At 44.3% G+C, this 13,576-nt stretch overlaps 1 protein-coding gene across 2 annotated transcripts in view; it reads right to left on the bottom strand.

The window, feature by feature from the left end:
* INTS9 (integrator complex subunit 9) overlaps positions 1–13,576 on the bottom strand; it is a 59,929-nt gene that overhangs the window by 17,938 nt on the left and 28,415 nt on the right. For both annotated transcript variants that reach the window (XM_053938694.1, XM_053938695.1), the window contains exons 10-12: positions 10,967–11,147; positions 8,711–8,771; positions 1,728–1,899 (exon numbers count right to left, since the gene is read on the bottom strand). In XM_053938694.1, the coding sequence (XP_053794669.1) occupies positions 1,728–1,899; positions 8,711–8,771; positions 10,967–11,147 (414 nt within the window). The remainder of the gene's footprint in view (positions 1–1,727; positions 1,900–8,710; positions 8,772–10,966; positions 11,148–13,576) is intronic.

Raw genomic sequence — 13,576 nt, 5'->3', positions numbered from 1 at the left:
GTGACATTTCCATGCCTTAACAACCTGCCAGGGCCAGGCTCTGACAGAAGTGCTCGACTGCCTCAGCTCACTGAAGGACTGGGAACTCACACAGAAAGGTCAATTGCCTCTCCTTACAGAAGACACAGAGGAAGAGTTCCTGCCATTAAAGGCCAGTTCCTGACACCCTGGGCAGCACATTCACAAGTGATTAATGCCTCTGCTTCCCCGGGGATTCATGGAATACACACCCCAGCAAAGCTCTGCAAACCCTGGCTTGATTGAAGTTCTGACTGGAGTAGAATTCACTATTTTCAGACAATGCATATCCACCTTGCAATTTTACCCAATTACTGTAATTAGGGCATGTCTCCTGAACTGCCTCAAAGGTCAGGAGGGATGGGCCCTGCAGCAGCCGTACCTTTAGTGCTGTGGTACCTTGCACCATTTCCCAGCACAGAAAGAGTCTGGATTTAAGTTCCCTGCAGGAATTCCCTTGTATCTCCCCTCCCATTGAATAGGGTTAATTGTACACTAAAAACATCCCCAAACTGGCTTAACAGTATCATGATACTGTCATACTTTTTGGTGCCAATATTGTGAAAGAGTCAAAGGGACTTGCTTGTTACTAGTCTCAAGTCTACAGTTAAAAAAAGAAAGAAGAAGGAAATAACCTTTTCCCAGCCCTCTTTTCTTCAGGTTTTGTGCTTTCCAGCAGCTTTCCTATTCACTAAAAACTGGAGGAAAATAAACTTAACAGTGGGACTCCATCCCACTCTTGTTGTGGGAGTAGGTTTGATTTGTTCCTCAGGGCTCTCCTCCTCAGTTCTAATTACTTTGTCCAAAGATCCAGACCTTTTTTATCTGGCTAAGTTATATAAAGCACATCTCCCATTATCCCAGAGCTCCTTAGACACAAAATCAGGAGTAAGGAACTAAAGGATTATTCTTTGCCTTCTCAGATCAGGACAATGCCCACTGCAGGGCTCTGTTTGGGTGACACTTCAGGTACAAATACACCTGCACAGAACCTCAGCCCCAGGGAAGGCCTTGAAGGATTTTTAATCAGGGTCAGCACTAGAAGCAGATGGAGAGAAGTGGAGGAACTTAAAAGACCTGTTGAGCACTGAGAAAGGAAACAGCTCCCTGGGGAATGAGCCAGAGCTGTACCTTCAGCTACAAATGTGTCTGCCAGCCAAAACCCATCTGAACAAAGCTCAGCCCAAAGGCAGGAACAGCTCAGATCCCTGTGCCAGGTCTGTGTGGGGTGCACACTTCTGGGACAGCAGAGAGGACAGAAACCTCTTCAGAAACACTGAAAGATGAAAAGGCGGGAGAAGGGATGAGGAGAGGTTTGTGGTTCCACTGGAATATGGAGAAGAAGTGTTTCTCCTTTGACCAGCATCCATTAGGTCTTGCCTGGGTTTAACTTGCAGCCAGCTGCTTTTAATTAAAAAATTAATCTACTGCAGGCATTTTACTGCTGTGCATAACAAAGATTTTGCTCAGACGTGGCAGGAACGGACTCTGCATGGCAAAGGTTGACTCTGCAGGGCTACACTGAATTAAATGGCACAATAACTACATTTGTCCCTGCAGCCAGTCCTGGGGCCTTAATTTAGATAAGCTCCTACTGAAGAAAAAAAATTTCTGTCCCAGAACAAATGAGTAAAGCCCCAAGGATGTGGCCACACTTAACCAGAGTGCACAAACTGTTAATCTGACAATGATGTCAGCATTTTACTTACCTGTGAATATAACAGTGTTCAAGCTGGATTTTCCCCACAGCTCCATGAAATGCACCACATCCCCAAATCTGAGAGAGGGATGCCCAGTGAACACAACACAGGGCTGCTTGAAGTCATTGCTGAAGTCTCCGTGGATGCTGGGATAATGTTTCAATTTGTTTGTCTGAATGAGCTGAAAGAAAAACAAAAATCCAGACAGTGCAACTTTTCATGCCTCTGTGCTTGAGTGTGTTTATTTACATGAGATTATAAATGTTCTACAATTTATTCCTAACTCATCAGATAGTCCCTTCCTGTATACCACTTAGATTTTTCCAACAAATTCCGTCATGACTGTCATAAATGTTATGAAAAGGAAGTCAGAGCATGGGGCCAGGGGCCTCCAAGTCCCTGCTCTCACTTCTTTGGTACCAGCAGGATGGTGACTGGGAGGAAACTCTGCAAACACTCCCTGCTTCGACTTCCCTGGAGTGAGCAGAGTGCTCAGCTGCCAAATTCACAATAAGCTCCTTTTTCCTATTTGCCATGTCTGCAAAGAGCTCTGGGCTCATGTTTAACCTGCTTTTCTTGCATCACAGCAGTACCAGGCACTTTTGCCTTCAGCAGAATATTGCTGAGCTTCCCTGGTCTAAAGGCTTCACACAAAGTCAAACTTGCTGAAAAAGAACAGACTGACTTTCCCTTCCTTAACTGTCCCTGAAACCAGCAATAAACATGAACTAAGAGCAATAAGATGTTTTGCAGACACAGTGCAATCAGCTCTGCAGGTGGAACAGATTTCTTTACTAAGATGGAGAAGTTTATTTATCAAGGCACTTTTCAAAGAGTTTTGCTTTATTTCTCCTGCCACTGTTTTCTAATCTGCAAAACAAGGTGCAACTTAAAAAGCAATTTAACAAACAGGCTGTGAAGCACTTTCATGCAATATTTTGCAAGTTTTTCCTTGGCAGGTATATGCTTCCATCTCCAGCACGAAAATAACTGTAAATACAGTTTAAAAAGCAAGGGATTTAACACATGAAATCACAGACTGAACAGCTGAGAGAAAAACCACTGAGATAAAGGGTGTGAGGGAGGGAAGGGAGCTTCCTTTTTCAGCCAGTTTTAAAAGGAGGTTGGGCTGCTCAACAAATCATAGAATCCTGGAATGGTTTGGGTTGGAAAGCAACCCCAAAGCTCATCCTGTTCCTCCTCCATTCCATGGGCAGGGACACCTTCCACTATCTCAGGCTGCTCCAAGCCCCATCCAACCTGGCCTTGGACACTTCCAGGGATCCAGGGGCAGCCACAGCTTCTCTGGAAATCTGTGCCATGGCCTCCCCACCCTCACAGGGAAGATTTTCTCCCTAGTATCTCATCTAAACCTTCCTCAATGCAGCTTAAAGCCATTTCCCCATGTCCTGTGTTACTTTTTACCATGGCCGATTTAAGGTGCCTGCATGGAAATGAAGAGGAACTGAGAATTCTCAGCAACTTGTGCACCACAAAGCACTGCAGAATTCAAGGTTATTACACAATTCTGTAGATGCATGTGGATCATTTCCACATGGATCCTTGAATCATGGAAGAAGTAGAAACTGGACTGTATTTTCTGCAGTTTACAAGTAATAGCTAATTCCCATTTAATCTTCAAGACGGAAATTGGAAAAAAAAACCAAATAACTGCTCTGGCAGTTGATAGGCACTGAATCTCAAAAACATTCCTGCAATTATACTGGTAAAGATTTCTGATTAACACATCTGGAGTGCAGGGTTTAGAATCTAAACTTAGCTTCAGTAATAAAAACTGCAGTTTAGCACAGAATGGGTAAAACAAATTTGAATCCATAAAATACTGACATTTAAATGAACTTGTAGGAAATGGCCTCAAAAAGCTTTTTTCTGGTTGTTTTTTTTTTTTTGTTGTTTTTTTTTTTTTTTTTTTTTTTTTTTTTTTTTTTTTTGAGGGACGCCAAAAGCCTCAAAACTGAAATTGCAGAAGCAGTTTCAACCGGGTAAACTGGAAGAGGAGGATGATTTCTATTTCAAACATTAAATGGAATATGTGACATTCCAGGGGAAAACTTTTCCAGGGACAGGCAGATAGGTCAGGGGAAGACATTTCTACAGCCAGCATTGATCCAAGACACTCCTGAAAATCACAAACTGTTGTTGCAGCATCTTCTTTCACAGGTTCCTTCAAATGATATTTATTTGTATGCAGCACTCAAGAGTTTTGGGAAGATGTGAGAGCAGCACTGGATGTGGAAAGCAGTGAGCAGCTCATTTCCCTGCCATACCTCCACAAATGTTCACTGCTCAGCAACATAAAAGCTGTGTTTTCTTCAAAGCCTTATGGAAGCTTCAAATCCCCTCCTATTGCTTTGTAAAGAGACACAGGAGCTCTAATCCAGTTTGCAGGAGCTCGTTGGTGATGATTCTTTTTTCATCTTTCCTTTTTATCTTGCCAGGTCTTTTCTGCTAAGTCTGGTGAGGCTTCAGCGCTCAGCCCACAATCCCTGACTGTCACAGGTGGACAGAGCAGGGGTGAAAGGCTACAAAAACAAGTTTAGAGACATTCTACTCACTCCAGGGAGAAAGCAGCTGATGGATTTTAGTGTCGGCAGTAAAGTCTCTTCTAATCACCCCATCAAAAATATACCGAGCTGAACTTGCAAAACAGGTCCAAGAAAATTTCCCAACTCATTAAGGGGACTGAGTTTGCAATGATTTGTGCAGGTTTTTTGCATCTCCAGATGAGATGGGGTGTGTAAACTTTGCTGTGCCATGGTCAGACCTCCAGCTGGGCCAAACCCAGTGCCTGGCATTGAGCCAGCCAACATTTCCACAGTGGGCCTGGTTTTTGGAAAGCACAAGCAACATTCAGAGCATCTTTTTACAGAAAGAACCACTATTGACTGAAAGCTTAAGAGATAGGGGCTGGTAAAGTACTGAATCAAGAGTGAGAGCTGCATTTTTCTAAAATCCCAAATGGTTCTGTGCTTCCCTTTAAAGCTGTAGTCTTGATTTACAGGGTCAGCAACTGCTGCTATAAACAGGATAAATCTCCAGAGCCTTTGTGTACCCTTTGTTGAAGTGAGCCAAAATACACTGATATTTACTGTGTGTGTGTGTGTGTGTGTGTGCTCTGTATCCAGAATTTGGAACAGATGTGGCTCCTATCAGGGAAGGAGAGATGCATTTATTACTTCACCTCCCTCACTCCATCACATCAACACTAACAGGGGCCTAATTTTATCACAGAATTTCCAGAGCTGGAAGGGACTCCCGTGGATCATTGAGCCCAACTCCTGTATGATGATATTTATTATAAAACAAACTGTAATACTCCACAATCACCTGATTCCAGGTATTTATTTAAATGTGTTATGTAGGAACTGGTAAATGGAGGAGAGAATCAAAGATGAAGAAGACAAATGCTGGTTTTTAAGACCACAAAATCAATATTACTCCCACCCTGGCTCTTTTTTGAGTCAGAAAAAAGGGTTTTTGCAGCCACTTCCCTTAGATCTTGCTAACAGAATCCTTAATAAGAGCACAGTAAATCCAAATCCTCCCTCCGCTGGCAAATACTGATCAATACAAATTACCTCTCAAATTTTATTGTTGCAGACATTTAGAAGAGTCTGGATTCACTTATCTTAGAGCCTGAAATTGTCCATGCAAAGATTGAACGGAGAGGAACAATTCAGCTACAACAATCGAGCCATTCCTTTATAAACACAAAGCCTTCACCTCCACAAAAGGGATGGGGCAGAGTGTACAGAGTGTACAATTCATGGATCCTGTTAAAATGATCAAGGAGACCCTAACTGCTCATCTGGGGCTGTGCTGGGATGGGATATTCCCGTAGGAATTTGGTAAGATACCACATGTTGGTTCTGGGATACCAGAATAACAAATCTAAGCTAAACAAATTACTGGTTTGTGCTCCACAGTATTTCAGCAAGGCACTGTGGAGCTTCAATCTGAGCCTATTTAGACAGTTGATCCTTGGATATAATGGATACAGGGGCTTGGAAGTGAAAGCCACCAGTCTGTATTGACAAATACTTGGGCTCTCCAGTTTTTGACTTTGCAGTCAGAGCAGCTCTTCCCTCAGAAACACCTTTAAAAAGAAGCTCTTTTAGTTAGTGCACCACTAAAAGGCTGCAGGAGAGACTTCAAGAAGAACCTGGACACTCCATTTTTATTAACTTTAGCAGGAACTGATGTTCAAATCCATCCCTACAAACCTGAAGCACTTCAGCCCACATTCCTTGCTCCTAACAGAGGGAAAGTATTCCCTATTCACTCAGAGTGGATGTTAGGAAGCAAACTGCCACCACTGTACCAGGACTGTGTAGGAGGAGATAAGATGAACATCTACTGCTCCATTAAAGTGGAATTAAACAAGGAGGGAGAAATGTTTTAGGTTCTCTGCAGAACTGAACATGTGTCTGGTTTTATTCAGCAGAGCAGAACAAGGAATGAGTTCAAAACATGCAACATAAATCATAAAACAAAAATTTCCATGCAGAGAGAATGCAAAAGCTTCAAACAAATGAGTGTAGAGAGTGAGGAGAAATAAAAATAGTAATTGTAGAGACAATGAAGATGCTTTTATTTACCCTCTTGTAACAATAATAAAGGCATAGTTAAGTGAAATGCCAAATACAATCACAGCTGATTAAAGGAAGGAATTATTCTGTTCTACTACACATCAGGCAATGCTGGAACTCATTGCTGCAAGGGACAACATCGAGGATTTGGGGAATTTTTGCCTTCTTTGTTTTTAAATCTTGCTGTTTATACAGCTAACAGGAACATCAAATTTCAGGACCAGCAGCATGCTGGGCTGGGCTTGTTCTGTGGATAATTAGAAGCTTATTTCCTGGCCTGTCCCTCTCTGATGTATCATGCCAGGCATGTTATTAATGCTTCCTAAGAAGTAAGAGGCATGTCTGAGTAATTCCCTATTTTCCTCCAACAACTGAGCAGTTAAGCACATCTTTTCATGATGGGCAATTTCAGCACAGGTTACATTGCACAAGCCTAGCATTACTTTGAAAAAAGCCAAGCAATTCTCCACTAACAATCTCTCCGATAGAAACCATCATTCACTGTCTGCTTCTGATACTCATTAAAAATCCCCTGAAGTGCCAGTAAGCAAAGCTCCTGACTGGGGAGGGGGGTTGTGGAAGCCCAGGATTGTGCTGGGAAGAGGTTTTCTGGATGTTTCACACTGTGTGAGTGAAATAGAGTGTGAGGTGTGAGATTTTTGAGATTTAACAAGGGACCCAAGGCACGTGCTGAGCACTGGGGCCCTGGCATGGACATCCCGTGGGATGTTCCATCCTGCACCTGGAACAGACACATTCCTCCCTCTGTGCAGGGAAGCTGAGCTGGGATTCACTGCTGGGAGGCCTTTCCTACATAATTACCCTGATCTACACATGAAGCACAGAGCAGTTCTTGCAAAGCTGTTCCAACAATTTAGCAAAATCTCACAATCAACAGGCCCCCAGAGAATACAAAATCTCCCAGGAATTAGAGGATAGAGTTATCACTCTATAAACACAAAGACCCATTGTATAAGATGGGTTAATTAATCCAGTCTTTGACAGCTGCATGTTTGGCTTCTCATTTTTGGATGGGTTTTTACTTAAATCTGCCAGTTCCAGTGAATATTGTAAATCAGAATATGGGCTGCCAGTGAATCCAATGACACTGTGGATCAACAAGGACATCCCAGAAAGCAGGGATGGAGGGCTAGACAGAAAGTACAGCCACAGCAAGGCTGCAGAGCCTCGTACTCAGAGAATTTGGAATTGATTTATCAGTGGGAATGAATTTTTTGGTAATAAAATAAGTGGTGAACAGGTGGCTTGCCCTGCAGTCCACATTATTCTTGGTAACAGATTATACATAATTCACTGCACATCCTGCTTGCAACACATTCAAGCATCTGGAAAGAGTGAGGGCTTCTGGTCAGATCCTACTTCCAACAATGCCTTTGAAGCACCTACAGATGATAGATATGATAGGTAATGGCAATTTCCAGAACAAGTCCTTGGATGAGATATCTCAGAGGAAAAACCACCCAGTGCCTTTAAAAGCACTGAATTTCTGGGCTCTTGAACCTGCCATGGCCACTCTGCACATCTCATCAAACAGTCTGGACCACAGCAACTGAAAGAGCCAGATTTTTGCATATCTCAAGTGGTTCAGTGGCTCATAGGAGTAGGATTTAGCTAAAATTCTCAGTCCTGTTTCTTCCTTTCCCAGCCTGCCTCTTGTTTACTTCAGTGGGAAAACCACCTGTTCCCAGGGGAGAATATCCAGTCCTTCTATATGAGGCAACTCTGAAGGCATCAGTTATATTTAATGTCTGCTTGGCTAAAGCTTCCCTAAAATTATTATTTTGTTGCAGGGAAATCCTCCAAATTTAGGACCCTCATTCCTCTTTGTTTCATTACAATGCTCAAGTGATTTCATTTAAAATTGCCACAGACAGCACTCAGTGCTGCAAACTTTAAATTTTGATATAAAAATCTCTTTCAAGATACCATTCCTCCTGCAGCAGACATAGTGCCTGCTTCAGTGAGGGAGGAAGGAGCTGGCATGACTAAGCTGTCTCTGATAACAAGCTCTTAGTTTCACAGACTTGGAAATAAACTGCTTGGACAAAGGGAATGCTCGTGGTTGCAGCTGATAAGAGCAAACATCCCACACCAGATCTCCTTCTGTGGGGGAAGGAGTGAACCAGGCCACCCTGTGCAAGTGATAGGCTGGAATAAACAGGGTAATTTTGGAGTTTAGGGAACACCATCACTCATTCCTCCCCCACGCTCCCAAATTCATCACAGAAAGCAAGGGAAAAAAAAACATTTTCATGAAAAATTAAACAAAACTTAAATAGCTGTAGAAGGGTTCATCAGAAAAACGACAGCTATACTATGTGGACTGTGATCCAGAAAGTGAACAAGACCGTGGTAACTCACCTCAGCGTGGGGAAAAGGAGGTTCTGGAAGATACACCTTTGTTTGTTTGTTATGACACAACCTTTAAAAGAAAAGGAAAGCAGCCAGAATTAGAGGTGCAGCATATCCTGCAGCATCTGCTGCCATCTACTGTTACAGTGTTGGAGAAAACTGGTTTAGATCTGAGGCACCAGGTGCAAAATCATCAGTTTGTCCTGTTGCTGCCAGAGCTTCTGGTTGGAGGACCCACACGTACAGGACACAACACCTCAGTCACAGCAGGATCACACAAAGAAGGTGCAGGGCAGCTGAAGATAATTCTGTACACACTGGAACAGAGCTCCTCTGCTGCTTAAGACAAATCTGTAACTCATCCACAATGGTTCCTCATCCAGATCTCAGCAGCTTTTGCAAAGCCAAATCATCTGTCAAGAGAAAAATCCCACTTGCCTCATCCCACTTCTCAGCAGTGACCTGGTCCTTTTGCTCATTCTAATCTAATTCCCCTGTGCATTTTATTATTGGTAAACTGCCTCTCCCCACGGCCCAAGGCTTACTGTGACCTGGCATTTTCCATCAATCACTTATCTTTAAAACAGATATTGAGAGCTGTTGATGAGCTCTACCCAGACTCCTGATTCATCCTATTACAGCAGCTAAAAAAAGCTTTTTGTCAGAGGTCTGGGTGACATGACAATTATCTGCAGTGACACTGTCCTGGTGGCTTTTCTGGGAAACACTGCCTGGCTCACACTTGCACTTTATTAAAAAGAAATGAGCCTGGGTCAAACTAATTTTGATAAAGTCTAAGGGATACTAAGAGTAAGAATTTCCTTTAGCTGAGTAAGGGGTAGAATTAAAGGCTAGAATCCCTGAATATCAACCCCAGTTCTGACTCAAACCTCTATTTTACAGATAGATTTACAACCTTTGCCTCCATTTCAATGTAAATCCACCAGATTTCAATCATCTGTACAATTCTCCTGAGGGATCAATTCCCACAAGATTTCCAGGACCTGTCTTTTATTTCCTGAACTCCAAAATCAGGAGAGGAAGAAGAGAAGAGCTACCTTATTGTATTTAACACTCTAGAGCATGTCTCCATTGGTAAGAATTTGGAAGAGTTCCAAGTGGTTTCTTTCCAGGGCTCAGAACCACAGAACAGCTGAGGTTGGGAGGGACCTCCTGAGATCACCAAGTCCAAGCTCTGCTCAAGCACTCTCAGCAGAGCAGATCATCCAGGACTTTGCCCAGCTGGATTTTGATGTCTCCATAGCAAAGTCTCCATAACCTCTCTGCACAGAGGCTGCAGTGTTTCACAGAATCATGAAATGGTTTGGGTTGGAAGGGATCTGAAAGATCATCCAGTTCCAACCCCCTGCCATGGACACAGACACCTTCCACCATCCCAGGTTGCTCAAAGCTCCATCCAGCCTGGCCTTGGACACTTCCAGGAGAGGAGAAGTCACAGCTTCTCTGGGCAACCTGTGCCAGGGCTCACCATCCTCACAGGGAAGATTTTCTTCCCAATAGCCCATCTAACCCTGCCCTCTGGCAGTTTAAATCTCCTACCCTGATGGAATTTCACGTGTTTTAATTTGTTCTGCCAGTGGGCCCTGCTGAAGGCACTGAGCCCTCATCCTCATTACTTCCCATCAGTTATTTCTACACAATAAGATCCCCCTGAGCCTTCTGCTCTCCAGGCTGGAGAGCCCCAGCTCCCTCAGCCTCCTCTCATCTCCATGGCCCTGTGCTGGCCTCACTCCAGAAATCCCACATCCTTCTGGTACTGGGGAGACCAGAACTGCATGGAACACTGTCCATGTGGCTTCAGCAGTGCTGAGTAGAGCAGGATCTCCTCTCCTGACCTGCTGCCTCTGCCCTGCCTCATGCAACCCAGGACACTCTTGGCCTTTTCTTGCCATGGCTCAGCAAAATTAAGCCTGAAAACTCTATTTTGCTTAGCCAGGGACATCATAGTAGCATTTGGGGGGCTAAGACTTGCAAACAAGCACAGCTAAAACTCACTCAAGGGAGGAACATAATTTACTCATTAGAGTAAGCACCAAAAAGCAGATACTGAGTTTGCACATTCTATAGGAAATGATCCTTCCCTAATTATAGAATATATTCTTACACACACACACACACACACACCCTGGTGACTCCAGGAATGTGTTCACAATCCTAACCAGGTGTATTTTAGAACCTGTCAGGTAGAGATAACCTGCACCTGTCCTCTTCCCACAGCTGAGGCTGCTGCCCTGGCACACCTACCATTCAGCAAAGATCTGGGAGAACTCCAGGGAGCTGTTGGCAACAGGTGAGATGAAATAAAAGGGGACGTTGGAGAGTCCTGCAGAGTCAATGTACTGATAGAGGCACTCCAGCAGGTCGTAGATCACTCCAGAGGGGTAACAGGGAACCAGGACATTGCCTCCATTCCGGACAGTCATCGCTAGGGGAGAGACAATGAGAGAAATCAATTCACTGCCTTCGTATTTAAACTTCTAATAAATTCCTTTCGTCCTAATATTATATAAAAAGCAGCTTTTGTGTGAATTAGCACAACACATTACACACATGAGTTGGGAAGAAAACCTCTAATCATTACATACATTTATTTCCTGTCTTCTCCAGGCTCAGTGGAGTGATTCTTCTCCTTTGGCTGGGGCACATGACAGCCTGAGCACATGGAAACCTCCTAACAGGAGAGGGCAGCCGTGCACTGGCACAGGAGGATAAAGGAGTGACACAAACCACCTCACCATCAAAATAAACCCTGCTCCACCTCTCAGCTGCCTCCAGAGGGGAAGGACAACAGCTCCCAGGTGTCAGCCAAAAGCACTGCACATGGTGAGCTGTTCGGTGCTTGGATTTCAGATGAAAAGCCAAAGGTGTGGTTATTTCAAACAGCCCTCAGAGCCAGAAATGGGTGATGGAATGTTTGTCCTTTTTAAAAACTCTAAATATTTCTGTCCCTTCTGTATAACAAGAACAATTTGAAACTTACAGACAGCATGAGACTAGATAAAAATGAGGAGAAGAAAAAGGAAATATAGGTTTACCCTGTAATTGAGACACATCTGAGCACAACAGCAAAAGCAAGCAGAGCAAACATCGTGTTCTTTTTGGCAGAATGAATTACAAAAATACTGCACCTTCTGGGAAAGCAGAAATACTTTGTTCAGCTCAGTGAGCAATTTCACCTGTGGTTGTGGGGTGAAACCATCCACTGCTGTTAACTGCAGTGCAGCAGCAATAACATCATGCACCAAGCATTCCACAGAAAGCTGTGGAAGAGCCTGAAAATACAAATATTGCATCCCCCTAAATCACTTCCTTGTCTTCAATTTCTTGCTGAGCTTTGTTGGGGTATGGATTTAGCATTTTAAGGGTCTTTTCACCCCTGATGGGGCAGAATCTTCCTCAAGGAAGATTTTTCTGGCTGAATGTTTAAGTTTTATGGAGTTCAGGGAGATGCACAGCCTAGCAGGATTTTTCACATGCATTTGTGGTTGTTTTACTCCTTGTAGCTGTCAGTGCCTCTGACATGGTGCTATCGACAACTGCTGATCAAAGGCCCCTTGTTTATCACTTATAATACAACTGCAGGGGAGTGGATTTATTTCTCCAGGCCATATACAAACTATACCACCCAAATATTTGTGGAGATGAACAGCAATAGTTCACATTTGCCCAGAACTCGAGATGTTCCCAAACATCCCAGCAATATGTGACATTATCCCCCTCACTCAGGCAAATCTAAACTATCCCAGCTGTAAACAGGATGTGAAGAGAGCAATGAGGAGGTTAAGAACAACATTTTCAAAGCCATCTGGAGGTGGAAGTTGAGGCTCTGGCTCCAGGACCTGAATTTACATGGAGATATCAGACACCCAAAAATTCTGCAGAGGAAAGTACCTACACCCACTGCAGCAGGAATGGTGCACAGGCCAGGGATGGGATGCAGAATAGAGGTTAAAGAACATGTCAGGCCACAAAAAAAGTGAGTTCCATTCCTTTGTGGTGCTTTGACCCTGGCTGGAGGCTGCGTGCCCACCAAAGCTGCTCTATCACTCCGCTGGGGAGGGGAGAAAATGTAACAAAAAGCTTGTGGGGAGAATTAAAACCAGGGAGAGATCAATGACTAATTACCTTCATGGACAAAATGGACTTGACTTGTGGAAATCACTTTGTTTCACCTCTCTCCACAGGGTACAGGCCTGGCCAGGACCCTGTTCCAGTGTGGGGTCACAGCCTCCTTCAGGCATCCCCCTGCTCCAGTGTGGGGTCTCCAGGTGGATTTCTGCACCCCTGTGGGCCCCCATGGGCTGCAGGGGCACAGCTGGCTCTCCCTGGGCTGGGAATCTCAGCTTTGGAGCCTGGAGCAGCTCCTGCCTCTTCTTCCTCACTGCCCTGGGGGTCTGCAGGGCTGTTCCACACTTACCCCCACTCTCCTCTTCCCTGGCTGCAATTGCTCCTGCACAGCTCCTTCCCCCTCTTCACTCTGATATCCCACAAGTGCTGCCACTTCTGATGGGTTTGGCCTTGGCCAGCAGTGGGTCCATCCTGGAGCCAGCTGGAATGGGGGAAACTTCTGGAAACCCCTCACAGAAACCAGCCCTATAGCCCCACACTACCAAACCTGGCCATGCCAAGCCCAATACAGCCTGAATTCCCAGCTCTCCCTTCTCCACAGCTGCCGGTTCCCTGGAAACCTCAAACCTTTTCTGCTGAAAACAAGCACAAGTTCAAGATTCCTGGGGCCACAGAAGAAATAATCGGTGGTAAAGTCTTGAGGGAGATGTCAGCTTGATTTTCTATCCCCAGCAGAACTGCAGAGCTGGTGAGCAATAATGGATATAAAATCACAAGCCTGGGAGT

Source organism: Vidua chalybeata, chromosome 3 (assembly GCF_026979565.1).
Source record: "Vidua chalybeata isolate OUT-0048 chromosome 3, bVidCha1 merged haplotype, whole genome shotgun sequence".
Classification (NCBI taxonomy): domain Eukaryota; kingdom Metazoa; phylum Chordata; class Aves; order Passeriformes; family Viduidae; genus Vidua; species Vidua chalybeata.
This window is presented reverse-complemented; position numbering and strand designations above follow the sequence as displayed.